Source organism: Hyperolius riggenbachi, chromosome 5 (genome assembly GCF_040937935.1).
Source record: "Hyperolius riggenbachi isolate aHypRig1 chromosome 5, aHypRig1.pri, whole genome shotgun sequence".
NCBI lineage: Eukaryota > Metazoa > Chordata > Amphibia > Anura > Hyperoliidae > Hyperolius > Hyperolius riggenbachi.
Window position 1 is genome coordinate 67,515,691 of NC_090650.1, and position 15,224 is coordinate 67,530,914.

The following is a 15,224-nucleotide window of genomic DNA, read 5'->3' on the forward strand; positions in this document are numbered from 1 at the left end:
AAACGGACCGGATCCTGATCGGATCCTGATCGGATCCTGACCTGATCCTTATCAGAACCGTACGGTTCCGATCTGGATCTGGTCCGTTTGTATCAGGCATGCATCAGGCTGCCATCCGGATCCGTGGGCAAAAAATAGTTAAATATACGTAAAAAAATGTTCGGGTCAGCAGAAGGTGCACCTGGTGCACATGTACAATCAGGTTCCTCCGCTGTAGGCCTCACCTCCACCTCCGACATTCTGCCAAACAGCTCCAGCACGTCTGTCACTGCTGCTCCACTCCAGACATGCTTGGCCCATGTGTCCCCATCCGAAATGGCCGCTTGGATACGCATAGGAAGTGGGGTAGAACGTCAGGTTTTTGTAGGTAGTGTGTTCTGTGCCTTCCGTTTCCTATTGGTTTCTGTGTTCCTGATGATGTTGTCAGGCTCAGGTCAGGCTCCGGTCAGGATGCGTGGGCCGGAGATCCGGACACAAATAATAGCGCATGTTGGAAAAGAGTCCGGATCCGGTCCGGCTCCGTACTGTACGGAACGTACGTAGGTGAACGTCCGCATATCCTTTGCATTGCTATGCGGAACGTACGTTCCGTTTGTACAGTATGCGGTCCGGATCAGACCCGGAAAATCTGGATAGCGAACGCTAATGTGAACCGGGCCTAACTACAGAACTAAACCCACTAGGGCACCTGCCGCCCGGTGAAAGAATAGCATTACTGGTAATTAACTTAATTCAATGCACCAAAATGACTCCAGGCTCACACGATTTAATTAATACAGAGACCCGATTAAAATGATACACAAATATAACCTTATTGAAGGAGAGAAATAATACTAAAACTCAGCTCTTAATTCATAGGCTAAAAAATGCCATTGTTGCTGACTATGTACACGTAGTAATTAAATGTTCAGTGGGTAGGAGGTAGGGTTATCCAAATTGGTCCTAGTTTGGTATGTACTAGGATTGCTCCTAATCTCACACTGCTACTGTAAACTATACACTACCCCACACCAACTCTACATGTTTCACCTTCTCAAATGAGGAGCTTCATCAGGGGTACAAAAGTGCCCAGTGCTGGAGTGCTTTAGTGCTAATGTGCAAATTTACATAAAAAACACATTCAATTAAGTATCACATATTAATAGCTTGTTGGTTCTGTCAGCGGCCTCATACGCTTGTCGGGCCATCTAGTGGTGCTATTATCTACAGAGGAGGTTTTCAATATAGTGCATTGCCAATAAGCCTATGATTGGCTTGGGTGGCGAGTACCCCTTTGGTAAAACCTTCACCCCCCCCCTTCCTTTCCCCAAACTTTACAATTTTTTTTGACCTTTTTACTTTTTTGAGAAGGGGAGGGTAAAACACTTGAAAATCTTTATTTCCAATATCATTAGTTAAAGAGACTCTGAAGCGAGTTAAAATCCTTGCTTTTACCTTTTATTTATGTTAAGCACTATGGCTATTACTAAAACGCTCCATCCCTGTGGCAATATGAGGGGTTTATACCCCCTAATCACAGGGCAAAATCCACGACTTTCTTGGTCGTGGATTTTGCTGCCCAGAGAGGCGGAGCTTTGAGCTGCAGCTCTGCCTCCATGCGCGTTAATCCATCGCGGATCTCCTCCTCTCCCCCGCCCCTCTCAGTGAAGGATGATTGAGAGGGGCGGGGAGAGGTGGGGATTGATGCACGTAGAGGCAGAGCTACAGCCCAAAGCTCTGCCTCTATGAAGAAGTTCTCCCCGATTTTAGCCCTGGGGATTTGGGGAGTATAAACCCCTTGTTCTGCCGCAGGGATGCGGCGTTTTAGCACTAGCCATAGCAGATAATAGGTAAAAGCAAGGATTTTATCTCGCTTCAGTCTCTCTAAAAATGTTTTTTGCTCATGGCCAGTTTTTTTTTTTTCTGGTCTGGAGAGGAGAATACCTATCTCAGTGGCACCTGGTGTGCTGCGTCTGACCTGAGCACTGCCATAGACATGATGTTATTATATCTATGGCCGCGTAGCAGTGTAATTAGAGTGTCGGCGATCAACTCGGAGGGGGAATAGTAATTAACACTGCCCGGAATTTGTGCGGCAGCAGGGTGAGCCACCATTTGGCTCAACCTGTGCCACAGTGACCAGGCGGCGAGAATACATGTACATGTCCATGTCCTGGTTAAGGTTCGTATAGACTGACTCTGTGGAGTCACCTCAGAAAAGCCCCCTCCCGTGACATGCAGGGTCTATTTTTAGGCTGGCAGCCACAGTGATGTGGGAATAGTTAAATTGCCAGTAGTTAGTAATTTGGGAATTACAAAAAGTCGTGAAGATGCATACACTACCTGCAAGGTTGTAACATTTGGATATGACAAGTCTTGTGACCACCGATGTCTGCAGGGGAGTAACGTCTTACTGTTTAATTAGAAAGTTTGGAAGAGACTTTGCAATACTCAGCACAGCCTTCTTCCCAGCTTGGCACCTGTGTGTACGGAATGTTTCTTAATGCTTGATAGATATGTCTGGTGGTCAGAGGGGAGGGGGGGTGCATCATGCTTGCCAAGTGCCGGATATTGGTTTACAGGGTACAGGGCACTTAGTGTTATAACTGCCTGTTGATTTCACCATGGGCTATGGTTTGAGGTTGCCATTTGGCATGTTTTAGGAGACTTAGTGCAATAGGGTAGGGGAGCTTAGTGTTAGGTGTAGAAGCTGTGCGTTGCAAGGTGGGATAAGTTTTGACATTTGGAAGGAACTAATGTTAAAGGAGGGTGGTTACATTGGATGGGTGGTTAAGGCGAGATGAGACATACAGAGGCTGCCATATTTATTTTGTTTTATATAATATCAGCGCTTGGCAGCCCTGATGATCATTCTGGCATCAGTAGAGTCTGAATCACACACCTGAAACAAGCATGCATCTTATCGAGTCAGACTTCAGTCAGAAACATCTGATCTGCATGCTTGTTATTATTATTGTGTGCCAACATATTCCGTAGTGCTGTACAACTTGAAAAATATACAACAATGGGATGCATAGATACCATATCAACTATACTAATACATGTTAATTTGCTAAATTACACTGAAACAGGAAACAAAAGGGGGAGATCCTTGCCCTTGCAAGCTTACAATCAAGAGCAGGGGTGTCCAACTCAAATACAAAGTGGACTGAACACTGTACACTGGGACCTTCCTCCCTTACAAAGTTCTTTGATGTCTAGTGGTCCTCCCTCCCCTATACAGTTACTTGGTGTCTAGAGACCCACATCCTCCCCTATACACTTCCCTAGTGTCTATTGCTTTCCCCCTACCTCCCCATATAGCTTCCCTGGTGTTCTAGGGCTTCACCTCCAATATAGCTTCCCTGGTGGTCTAGAGTGGGCCAAACATAATGCAAAGTGGGGAAAGTACTTGAGGGCCAAACTTGATGGCTCTGAGGGCCAGAGTTGGCCCACAGGCCGGAGTTTGACATGTATGCTCTAGAGGGTAATGGGATTGAAACACTCGGGGAGTAGACAAAGGGGCTAGCAGATGAGGCAGTTCAGGGTCTATGGCTAAAAGTATTATAGGCAGTGTATGAGCAGGGCAGCCAGGCAATGTGCATTGTTTATTAGGAAATTAATACCATATATTTCGGAATGGCTGTTCATAAGTCAGGGACTCTCTGTATTTGGAATGTACAGTAAGACACAGTGACTATTACGCCCCATTTTTGTGGGACAAAAAGTGCCTCTTATATTCTGAAAAATAGAGTATGTCCGCCTCCATATGTCTCTTACCTCTAGTTCCCTTTAAGAATGAGAAGGGCCTTATTGTGAAATTCCCATTTGACGGGCAAAAACACAAAGGCTAGAAGAATATTGGTAACATTGAACACACACACACACACCACACACCACACACCACACACACCACACACACCACACACCACACACACCACACACACCCCACACACACCCCACACACACCCCACACACACCCCACACACACACCACACACACCACACACACACCACACACACATACACACATACACCACACACACACACACACACACACACACACCACACACACACCACACACACACCACACACACATACACACATACACACATACACCACACACACACACACACACACACACACACACACACACACACACACACACACATACACCACACACACACACACACACATACACCACACACACACACACACACATACACCACACACACACACCACACACACACACACACACATTGTGTCATGTACTGTATATTCTATGTACGGTTGAAGGTAAGCACAGGTGTGTGTGTTGTATAACGTGACCTGCTCCCTCACAGCCTCGTCTGCTCTGCACATGAATGTACTCGGAACACCTGACTCTGCTGCAACTTGTATACCATCACATATCCGCTAACTGAAACTGATCAATTTGTCAACATTCATTAGAGCTGAAGCACTTGAGGTGTCTGGGCCAATAAATACTATTCAATATCTGGCAGAATGCTAATATCATAATAATCTCCCTCTCTCCTTGTAGTTTACCTTAATTAGATAGAAGCAAATAAACACCACAAAAGCACTGCAGTTCTGTAACGTCCTCACCGCAGTCTGTGCCATAAAAGGCTTGAATCAGGAGGAAGTATTTCATGTTTTCTTAGCTTCACTTTCATGTTTTATTGCCTAACTTTGCAACAAGATATGCAGGATGTGAGGTTTTGTGATTTTATTTTATTTTTTACTGATTTACAGAAGTACCAGCATTAGAATGTACAGTAATTGAGGTAAACAAACAATTACTGGGCGTGGTTTTAGTAAGGCTGCTCATAATAGGTAGGGCCTCTCTTTGAGTATAGGTAAAACGGCACCCAGTAAAAAGGACGCCAGAGAGAGCTGCTAGTTGAATATCCATAAGATTACTGATATTCTACTGCTTAATTACCATAGTAAAATGTCGGTAATCCTTACTGATATTTTACTATGATCCAACCTCACATAGAACCCTCCCTCTATGCCACCTTACCCTAAGAACCCCCCCCCCCCCCCCCCCCGGTGGTGCCTCACCTTAAAGTGGACCTGAACTCTTGCACAGGACAGAAGAAAAACAGAAAGAAATGCACCCTGTATTAGGCCTGCACAAGTTTAGAAAAAAATGGAATTGCAAATTTCGTTTTTTTCACGATTTTCTTCAAATCAAGCTGTAGCACTAAATTCACAATGTCCCCAGTATAGTTTAGCCAGGTAGGTGCCTCCAGTATGGTTGCCCCAATATAGGTTAGCTAGTTAGGTGTCTCCAGTATAGGTAGCCAGTTATAGTTTAGTTGCCTCTAGTAAAGTTTAGCTAGGTAGGTGCCACCAGTATAGTTGCTCCCAGTATAGGTTAGCTTGGTAGGTGCCTCCAGTATAGGTAGCCAGTATAGTTGCCACTAGTAAAGGTTAGCTAGGTAGGTTCTGCCAGTATAGTTGCCCCATGGGTTAGCTAGGTAGGTGTCTCCTGTATAGATAACCAGTATAGATGCTACTAGTAATGGTTCGCTAGGTAGGAGCTGCCAGAATAGTTGCCCCATAGGTTAGCTAGGTAGGTGTCTCATGTATAGATAGCCAGTGTAGATGCTACTAGTAATGATTAGCTAGGTAGGTGCTGCCAGCATAGTTGCCCCATAGGTTAGCTAGGTAGGTGTCTCCTGTATAGATAGCCAGTATAGATGCTACTAGTAATGGTTAGCTAGGTAGGTGCTGCCAATATAGTAAAGTCTCTTACCATTTTTATAGTTCAAAAGAATTGATGTAGTAGCTTATGCAGCTTAATTACATGTTTGTTTCTAAGTCATCATTTATTTTGTAGTTATATTTTTAGTAAATGTATTATTATCCAAGAGACCAACTCCTTCTGGTGCTTTGTACCTTGTTTTATAATGATGAAAATGTGTATTATTGCAGTATAAGGAAGGTCTCCCCTTCTGTTGGGTTATTGAAATATGAGTGATGTTAATATGATTAATGTATCCTTTGTTTTGTCTCCCAAGTTCAACAACCTGATCCAAACCAGCCCAAACCGGAGGGAGCACAAATGTTAGCCATGAGAGGGGAGCCACTCGGGGTGGTCACTAACTGGCCTCCTTCACTTGAAGCAGCGCTACAGAGGTGGGGAACCATATCACCTAAAGCGCCATGCCTTACCACTATGGACACCAATGGAAAACCACTTTACATCTTAACATATGGTAAGGAAAACCCATGTTTCCATCTATCCACATGAATTGAAGCTAGAGGCAGTATAATGTTTTAGCTGATTTGTGATGGAAGCGTTATAAGGTGCTGCGAGTATGAAGTCAGGCCTCTCAGATTCTAATTGTAGGATCAATATCATGAAAAATTGTAGAATTTAAAATACATGCGGATTCATACTTAAAATGCACTTAGATGACTTTTCTCCAATGTTGCTGTCACTTACAATAAGTTGTAAAAATCTGACAGGTTTTTGATTAGTCCATCTCCTTAAAGGTGGCTACTAACGGTCCAATTTATAGCAAAAAAAATGTTTGATGGATCGGATTGGTTGAAAATGATCTCCCTTGATGGGCACAATAAATTACGCACAATTATAAAAATAGTTGTCCGTCAAACCAAAATTTGGATTTTCTTGTTGCTTGTGACAGATAGGAAGCAAAGATTGGTTCGTTGATGGTGCAATGACCGATTTTTCTTTCAATCAGAATTATCTGATTGCTCAAACGATTTTTTGCTAGAAATTGGATAGTTAGTGGACACCTTAAGGGGGATATACAGTAGCTCTTATAAATGTATGTACACATGTATATTAAAATGTACTATTTTATGACAGTGGTGCTTTAGTTGGCTAAACCAATTTAGAAGTTGTTATGTCTCCTAATGTCTCAGGATTCCTTGTGAGGTCTTTTCTCTTTGTTTGCCTTAGCTGCCATAGTGTTTCATGAGATGTCACACGTCATTCAGTATACTAAAATAGAAAACCAGCAGAAATTGTGGCCCTGGCACTAGTTCTAATAGGAGCCCTGTACTAGATTTCCGTGATAGACTTTGGAAAATTTGGGGATAGATTAGTTAAATCTAATCAGTTGATTGTAACTTAAAAATCAACAACATAGGATAAGATAATCTTATTACTGTCCTAGTTCCTATATCATATTGTTCATATATTGCCCTTAAAGAGAATCTGTATTGTTAAAATCGCACAAAAGTAAACATACCAGTGCGTTAGGGGACATCTCCTATTACCCTCTGTCACAATTTCGCCGCTCCTCGCCGCATTAAAAGTGGTTAAAAACAGTTTTAAAAAGTTTTTGTAAACAAACAAAATGGCCACCAAAACAGGAAGTAGGTTGATGTACAGTATGTCCACACATAGAAAATACATCCATACACAAGCAGGCTGTATACAGCCTTCCTTTTGAATCTCAAGAGATCATTTGTGTGTTTCTTTCCCCCTGTTCTCATGCACTGAAGTTTCAGGCTGCTTGTTTCTTCCTGCAAACAGCTTTGCCCTTGTCTGTAATTCTTCAGTATGTGAAAGCCCAGCCAGCTCAGAGGACGATTTATCCAGCTTGTAAAAGATAAGAGAGAAGAGAGAAGCTGCTCTAATTCTAAATAACACACAGGCAGTGTGCATAGAGGGGCCTGGAAGGGGGAGTTCATAGCAGAACCACAACACTGAAGAACTTGGCAGCCTTCCAGACACAGGCCGACAAGTCTGACAGGGGAAAGATACATTGATTTATTACAGAGACAGTGATAGTATAAAGTGCTGCAGTAAGCCAGAACACATTAGAATAGCTTTTTGAACTTGTAGGATGATAAAAAACAGGATGCAATTTTTGTTACGGAGTCTCTTTAAGGGTAACCCTTATTAAAGATACATAACTAAAGTCCCACCTTAGATAGAACTTACATGGTAGTATGGTATAGTACTATATTCCAGTAAGTTCCACTCCCTGAGATCTCAGTAGGGCGGCTTTATATACCCCCATTTCTCAGGTAGAGGGGACAAATGGTTAACTGATTCTTACCACGCTGTATCAAGAAAAAGAAATTACTCCTAGGAATAATAATATGATGCTACTAGAAAAGTACACATCAAGTTTAACTGTTATAATGGATTGGCGATATAAACTCAACTTGGGTAATTAATATTACTGTTATCTTAAGTTTTTGAGTATGTTTAATGAAACTATCAAGGTAATAGATGCTATTGTTATCACTAATACTATTGTCATTCTACTGCTAGTCTATTTCTTGAACTCACAATATATGACCTTATGACCTATTGTATACTGCTTTGTCAAAATATTACTGTTTGACTGTTATTTCTTGAAAATTCCTAATAAAAATGATTGAAACTGGAAAATTTAGGGAGTGGCAAAATCGTAAACGTTGAAGTGACAGATAATGAGAATGAAGGTGTGGCCTAAGACCTTTTTGGGTAATGTCTACTGTTAAAGTTCTGGCTTATTCCTTTGTGGGTCCATACAACTTTATTTTAAAGGACAACTGAAGTGAGAAGAATATGGAGGCTGCCATATTTATTTTCTTTTAAATAGTACCAGCCATGCTGATCTATTTGTCTGCAGTAGTGTCTTTAACCATTTCAGCCTGCGGGCATTTTTCACCTTATGCATCAGAGCAATTTTCACCTCCCATTCATTCGCCAATAACTTTATCACTAATTATCACCATAAATTGATCTATATTTTGTTTTTTCCGCCACCAATTAGGCTTTCTTTGGGTGGTACATTTTGCTAAGAATTATTTTTTTCTAAATGCATTTTAACAGAAATATTAAAGTGAATCCGAAATAAACTTTTACTCATTGCATAATTGTTTTCCTTTCATATAGTTTATAGGGCATTCCTCAACCCAAATACTATTTTTTGTTTTAATACTCTTAATTCCCTATAAACTGAACAAGCCTCGCCCACAGCTTTTTAGAGTGCCTTGGCACTGTAGCAAGGGCTTATGGGAGCTCAGTCTGGGCGGGAAGAGGAGGAGGTTACTAGCCAGAGATTTAAGGGGAGGAGGGAGGAGGAGAGGGGACTGAATTTGCCTTTCTCTCGCACTGTCCTTTTCTCACTGTCTTTCTGCTGCTGCAGTAACACATCTTCTTACTGTCCGTGTGTCACCGAAATTCAATGTTATTGCCAATTTTTTATGTGCCTGTTTTGTTGCTAAAACCAATTCCGGGCATGACCCAGTCGTGCTTGGCGAAATAAAAGGATTCTGATCCTGAGAAACTGATAGCATCTCCAGCTCTCAGCCTGTGACAATGTGACAAACAGAACATGGCCGCCCTCGTTGTATTACAGGAATAAATAATCAAACTATTTAAGCTGTTTGCAGCTAGATTTGCTGTGTAAACTATCTAAACTTTAGATAAGATATATGGACAAGTTACTTGTTATAGTTAGTTTTTCATCTCGGATCTGCTTTAAGAAAAAAAGGAAAAAATTCATTATTTCTCAGTTTTCGGCCATTATAGCTTTAAAATAATATATGATACCGTACAAAAAAACCTATGGGTTTTTTTTTTTTGCCCATTTGTCTCGGTTATTACACCATTGAAATATCCCTATCACAATGTATGGTGCCAATATTTTATTTGGAAATAAAGGTGCATTTTTTTCAGTTTTGCGTCCATCACTATTTACAAGCTTACAGTTTAAAAAATATTTGTAATACACCCTCTTCACGTGCAAATTAAAAAAGTTCAGAGCCTTAGGTAACTATTTGTTTTTTTTAGTATTGTAATTTTTTTTCATTAAAAATTTTGTTTGGGTAATTTTTGGTGTGGGAGGAAAACAGTTAATTTTAAATGTAATAATATGTGTTTATTTAATAAAAAATGTATGTAGTTTGACTATTTGGCTACAAGATGGCCACAGTCAAAAAACATTTTTTAGTCCTGGAAGGGAACGCTCTCGCTTCCAGGAAGCATAAGGAGGACGGGAAACTTTATTTTTGCTTAGAAAGACTGCGGCCTCTGATAAGAAACTGTCGGTTTTACTGCCGGGGACTTAGATCAATGAATGGGAACTACAATCACAATGACGTCCAGGCGGCAGGAATGGTTAATTACACCAGAAACCAGCATGAATCTAATTTTGTCAGATCTGACAATAATGTCAGAAACACATCTGCTGCATGCTTGTTCAGGGTCTATGGATAAAAGTATTAGAGGCAGATGATCAGCAGGACAGGCATTGATTAACAGGACATAAATATGGCTGCCTGCTTAGCTCTCTTAATATCTTGTTAAGGTCCCCAGTATCTGGCACTGGCGGGAATCGTCTAATGCTGGATACATGTGCTTGCCGGTAGTCAGTTGAGTCAGACTAACTGATCTGCTGCTTTCTTGTTTAAGGGTCAATGGCTAAAAGTATTAGAAACACGGGATCTGGAGGACTGTCAAGCAACTGGTATTATGGTTCAATGGGAAATAAATATGACAGCATCCATATCCCTCTCACCCCGGGTTCCCTTTAAAGAGGATCTGTAACGTCAAAAGATCCCCTGGGAGGTACTCACCTCGGGTGGGGGAAGCCTCAGGATCCTAATGAGGCTTCCCACGCCGTCCTCCGTCCCTCAGGGGTCTCGCTGCAGCCCTCCGTGAAAGATGACGCCAATATTTACCTACCCGGCTTCGACGGCTGTCGGCTCCGAACTACACGGAAATACCCGATCGCCGTCGGGTCTGCTCTACTGCGCAGGCGCAAGTTTCCGGCGCCTGCGCAGTAGAGCGGACCCGACTGAGATCGGGTATTTCCGTGTAGTTCGGAGCCGAAAGCAGCCACAGCGCCCCCGCTGGAGCCAGCAAAGGTAAACATTGAACTGACAGTCGGGTCTGTCGCCGGCTGTTCGGAGGGCTGCAGCGAGACCCCCGTGGGACAGAGGACGGCGTGGGAAGCCTCATTAGGATCCGGAGGCTTCCCCCACCCGAGGTGAGTACCCCCCAGGGGATGTTTTTGATGTTACAGAGTCTCTTTAAGCCCTGCAAACCCCCAAAGCACAGTCCTCTTTACCCCCTCAGGTTTTCCGGTTAGTTGAGACTTCCGCTTGCCTTATTCAGGATAACAGGAACTTTGCTGTAATAAAATATGCTGTGGCACATACGATAAAAAACTATTTGGTAAATTAACAATTGCACAATATAACACAACTGTTGTGTCCTGAGATACCAAACCGTTATTGCCAACAAGTTCCCGAAATATTCTGGCATTCGGAGCCTTGAATATGTAATAAGGGTTATACAGATCTGACTCCAGAAGTTGATGTAATGCACCAAGCCAATTTTCTTGTTAATTTGGCCGGAGCTTTGCCGTCTTTTTAATGATTTACATACAATTTTATTATGAATTTCAGCTACAGGGCATTCATTCACATTTGCTGTATCCTTTTCAAACTTCAAACTGTGCCATCAAGGGAATTGTGTTGTCAGTTGTCAAACTGCCCTAAAAAGTTTACCAATGAAGGATCTCATTTTAAAGTAACTTTCTTCATAGTAACTTTGTTTTAGTGGAAGGGACCTCAAATTAATATGGTCTAAAGCAGTGGTCCTCAAACTAAGGCCCGTGGGCCGAATGCGGCCAACCAAGGCTTTTTCACCAGTCCCCAAACACAAAATGTATAACTTATGGATGTGGCCCACTGCACCTTTAAATATTGGTGGCCTGCATATAAAATAGCAGTGCTGGCACCACCCATCCACATACCTTAAAAGCCAGCGAGCAGTAATTTGCTGCTTACAATCCAATTCTGCATCAGGTGACACTGCTGCCCAACTGGACAGCAGGTTGTCACCTGGGTATGCTTCACTGTCTGGTGCACAGAGACGTTCTTCGGGCGCCGCATGACTGAATGGCAGCTGCTGAGAGTTCTCCACCAGGCATGATTGGGGGGAATCAATACCTAGATTCAATGTAATGTTTTTAATCATCATTTTATGTATGTTCCGGCCTCCCAGCAGTCTGAAGTATGTTGACCTGGCCCTTGACCGAAAAAGTTTGGGGACCCCCTGGTCTAAAGCCTAGGTTCTCAACTTGTGGTACGCGTACCCCAGAGGGTACTTCTGATGGTTCCAGGGGTATTCGGGCTTGACACTCTTAACCAAGAATAACTATTTTAGAGTTTTTGAAAAATAATAAATCTTACTTAAACAACACCAAATTAGTGTTCTAGCTTATTAAAAGCAATAGTAAATGCGTGGAAATTGTTTAGAACCAACTATCATTTACTGCGATAATATTGTCCAGCGCTGGGTAATATGTTGGCGCTTTATAAATACAATAAATAATTGTAATGTATATATTTCTCAAGGGGTACTTGTAATAATGTTTACTATGCTAGAGGGTACTTGGTGAGTACAGAGTTTTAAAAAGAGTACATACCAATATAATGTTGAGAAAATTGAACACAGCATAAAACGAATGTCTTAAAGCTTATGACTGGTTTCCAAGTTACTGGAAGAGGTAATACTAATCTTCTTTTACTTAATTTAGAAGCTAATATTCCCATTGCCTTACCAAATATATCATATCGACTTTTTAGTACTAATAATACAGCCAATCAGCCTATGCCTATCAATAAGAAAAATAAAAAAAGCTGCCATTTAGGAGTCCTGGACTAATCGGTTTGGCCCACACTGTCAGTTAATTCAAGGGTCACCCTCTTTATGTATAAGGAGAGCAGAAACCTCTCTCAGCCACTTGCCACAAGCTGAAAACAGATCTCTTAAAACCCACTTGAACTTTTTGAAATGACTGGTTTCCAGGGATTAGTTCAGGTATTAACCATCGCTGCAGATTAGCAGCTCTGCTGTTGCAGTGGCACTCCATATTGAGATCAGGGCCGCCCACTCCCATACTGTTTTCCTGGCTCTCATTCACTGTAGCTAAACTGTGCCTGCCGAGGTGTAGCTATAGGTGGGCAAGGGGGTACATATGTCCCTGGGTGCAGCACTGTGAGGGCGCTCAGCATAGCTGCTGCACCCCCACGCACTTGAGAGATGGCTTGCTGGCTGCCCGAAGTGCTCCTGCCTTTCTCCCTCCCTCTGCCGTGGAGTGCAGAAACGTTACAGCAGCAGAAAAAGCGGGCACATCTGCCTATATAAACAAGAGGAAGGAGAGCAAATCTGGCTATATAAACAGGAGGAAGGGGAGCAAATCTGGCTATTAAAAGGGGGCAAATCTGGCTATCTAAATGGGGAAGGGGGGAGGGGAGAACATCTCTCTATCTTGGGGGGAAGGGGGCACATGCGGCTATCTAAACAGCATTTGTCCATCTGTCTCTACCCATGACCACGCCCACATTCTGAAGCGTGTCCACGCCCATTTTGTCCGGGTGGGTGGGAGCGATCCGTGTGCATGGGGCTGGAGGAAGTCCCAGGTATGAATAAAACTTTCATTATAGATCTTCTCTGGTACACTTTATGCCACAGGAGCACAGTCAAGACAAGGCACAGAACTTTTTTATTTTCTCCTGGTGACTCAAAGCACCAGCGCTACAGCCACTTGGGCGTGCTCAGTAGTAGTGTTTGGAAGTCTTGCCCAAGGTCTCTTTACTGACTAGGCCCTGGCTTACTGAACAAGAAGAGCAGAGATTCAAACCCAGGTCTCTTGTGTCAGAGGCAGAGCCCATTACCAGTACACTATCCATTGTTGAAGTGCATATCGTAAGTGAGCTGAGGACCGAAAGAATAATAAAAAAATCTACAGTGCAACACTATGGGCCTTCGATCTACTGCTGCTCCCCGCTGCGTCCAATCAACCAAAATTTACCATCCAACCTTTATAACAAATTTAGATTGTTGCCAGGAATCAATCGAAAATTAGGCTTGATGTGCTTTATTTTGCGCCACAGATAAATGGTGGATTACAAACCTGTGACCGAAACTGCCGTTACAAATTGAAGCGTGTATGTCCTGCTTAAGGCATGAATCCCCCATATGAGCTGTGTACTTGGCTGCCGTCTGCAGGGTGGGAGCCGTCGGTTTGTGAAGCGGCGCAGAAAGCATTCCTTCTGTGTGCCGCCGAGATCTGAAAAGGCACTTAGTAAATTGACTCTAAATTGGAGCACTTAATGGCTGACACCATGATCCAGTCAGACTGTCTGCACATGATAATTTCTAAAAATTGCTCCAGTGATTTGTTGTGCGATCAGACGGTGCAAACAGCGGTAACGTGACTGGAAATGCAATCTTCAGAGCGCTGATAAATGTGGGGCCTCAAATAGCCTATTTGAGCAATGACATGCTAATTTCCTCTTGTGAATGAATGTAAAATGTATTAAAATCAGTCATAATGGTGTCACAGACATTCTAATACGCCATTATACTTAGGTCTGTGGTAAATGGAGTAAGCCGTCACTAAGGAGAACCTGATAGCAATGGGCCACCCACAGCCACCATGTTTTGCAGTGTTTGGTAGCCCTAGTGTGAGTGAGGCTTATTAAACCATTTTCAATCATTTTTCTTTTTATAGTAAACCTAAAGTGAGGGGTTCATGGAGGCTGCCATATTTATTTCCTTTTAAACTATACCAGTTGTCGGGCAGTCCTGCTGATCTCTTTGCCTGCAGTAGTGTCTGAATCACACTCCTGAAACAAGCATGCAGCTAATCCAGTCAGACTTAAGTCAGAGCACCCGATCAGAGCACGTTCTTATTCAGGGTATTGGCTAAAGTATAATAGGCAGTGGATCAGCAGGACACCAAGGCAACTGGCATTGTTTCAAATTAAATAAATATGTCAGCCTCTGTATCCCTCTCGCTTCAGAACTACTGCGCCTTGTCAGTACGCCGCAGACAACCGTGGGCTTGATTGGCAGCGGCGCTTCACGCAGGCGCAGTAAGGACGACCTCGAGGTCATCCTCTGTACCGTGCAGGGACCCTGGGCCGGCGGATGCGAGCGGAGCTGTCAGCATGGGACAGATAGCTGCAAGGGGCTGGAGAAAGCCCCAGGTAAGTAAATCGGCTTTCCTATTATTTGCCTGATGACTCATTTAAGGAGCATTTTATCCATGGATGGATTTGTATGCCTCTCTGCTATTTTCATAATTGATTAGCAGAACAATCCATCCTGAGTTGAGTGAAATGTATTTTTACCTAGACAGCACAGGTGAAAATCTTTATCCTCCATATTAGTGACAATAAAGAACACCCCTATGTCTAAAAGCATCAACTGAATGCATAAGAAGAATGCCGAACCAATAGAAAAAT

The 15,224-nt window shown here is 42.8% G+C and overlaps 1 protein-coding gene across 8 annotated transcripts in view; it reads left to right on the forward strand.

Annotated features, from left to right (window-relative positions):
• Positions 1 to 15,224, forward strand: part of DIP2C (disco interacting protein 2 homolog C) — a 635,214-nt gene that overhangs the window by 355,076 nt on the left and 264,914 nt on the right. For all 8 annotated transcript variants that reach the window (XM_068235828.1, XM_068235830.1, XM_068235833.1 and 5 more), the window contains one exon: positions 6,008 to 6,205. In XM_068235828.1, the coding sequence (XP_068091929.1) occupies positions 6,008 to 6,205 (198 nt within the window). The remainder of the gene's footprint in view (positions 1 to 6,007; positions 6,206 to 15,224) is intronic.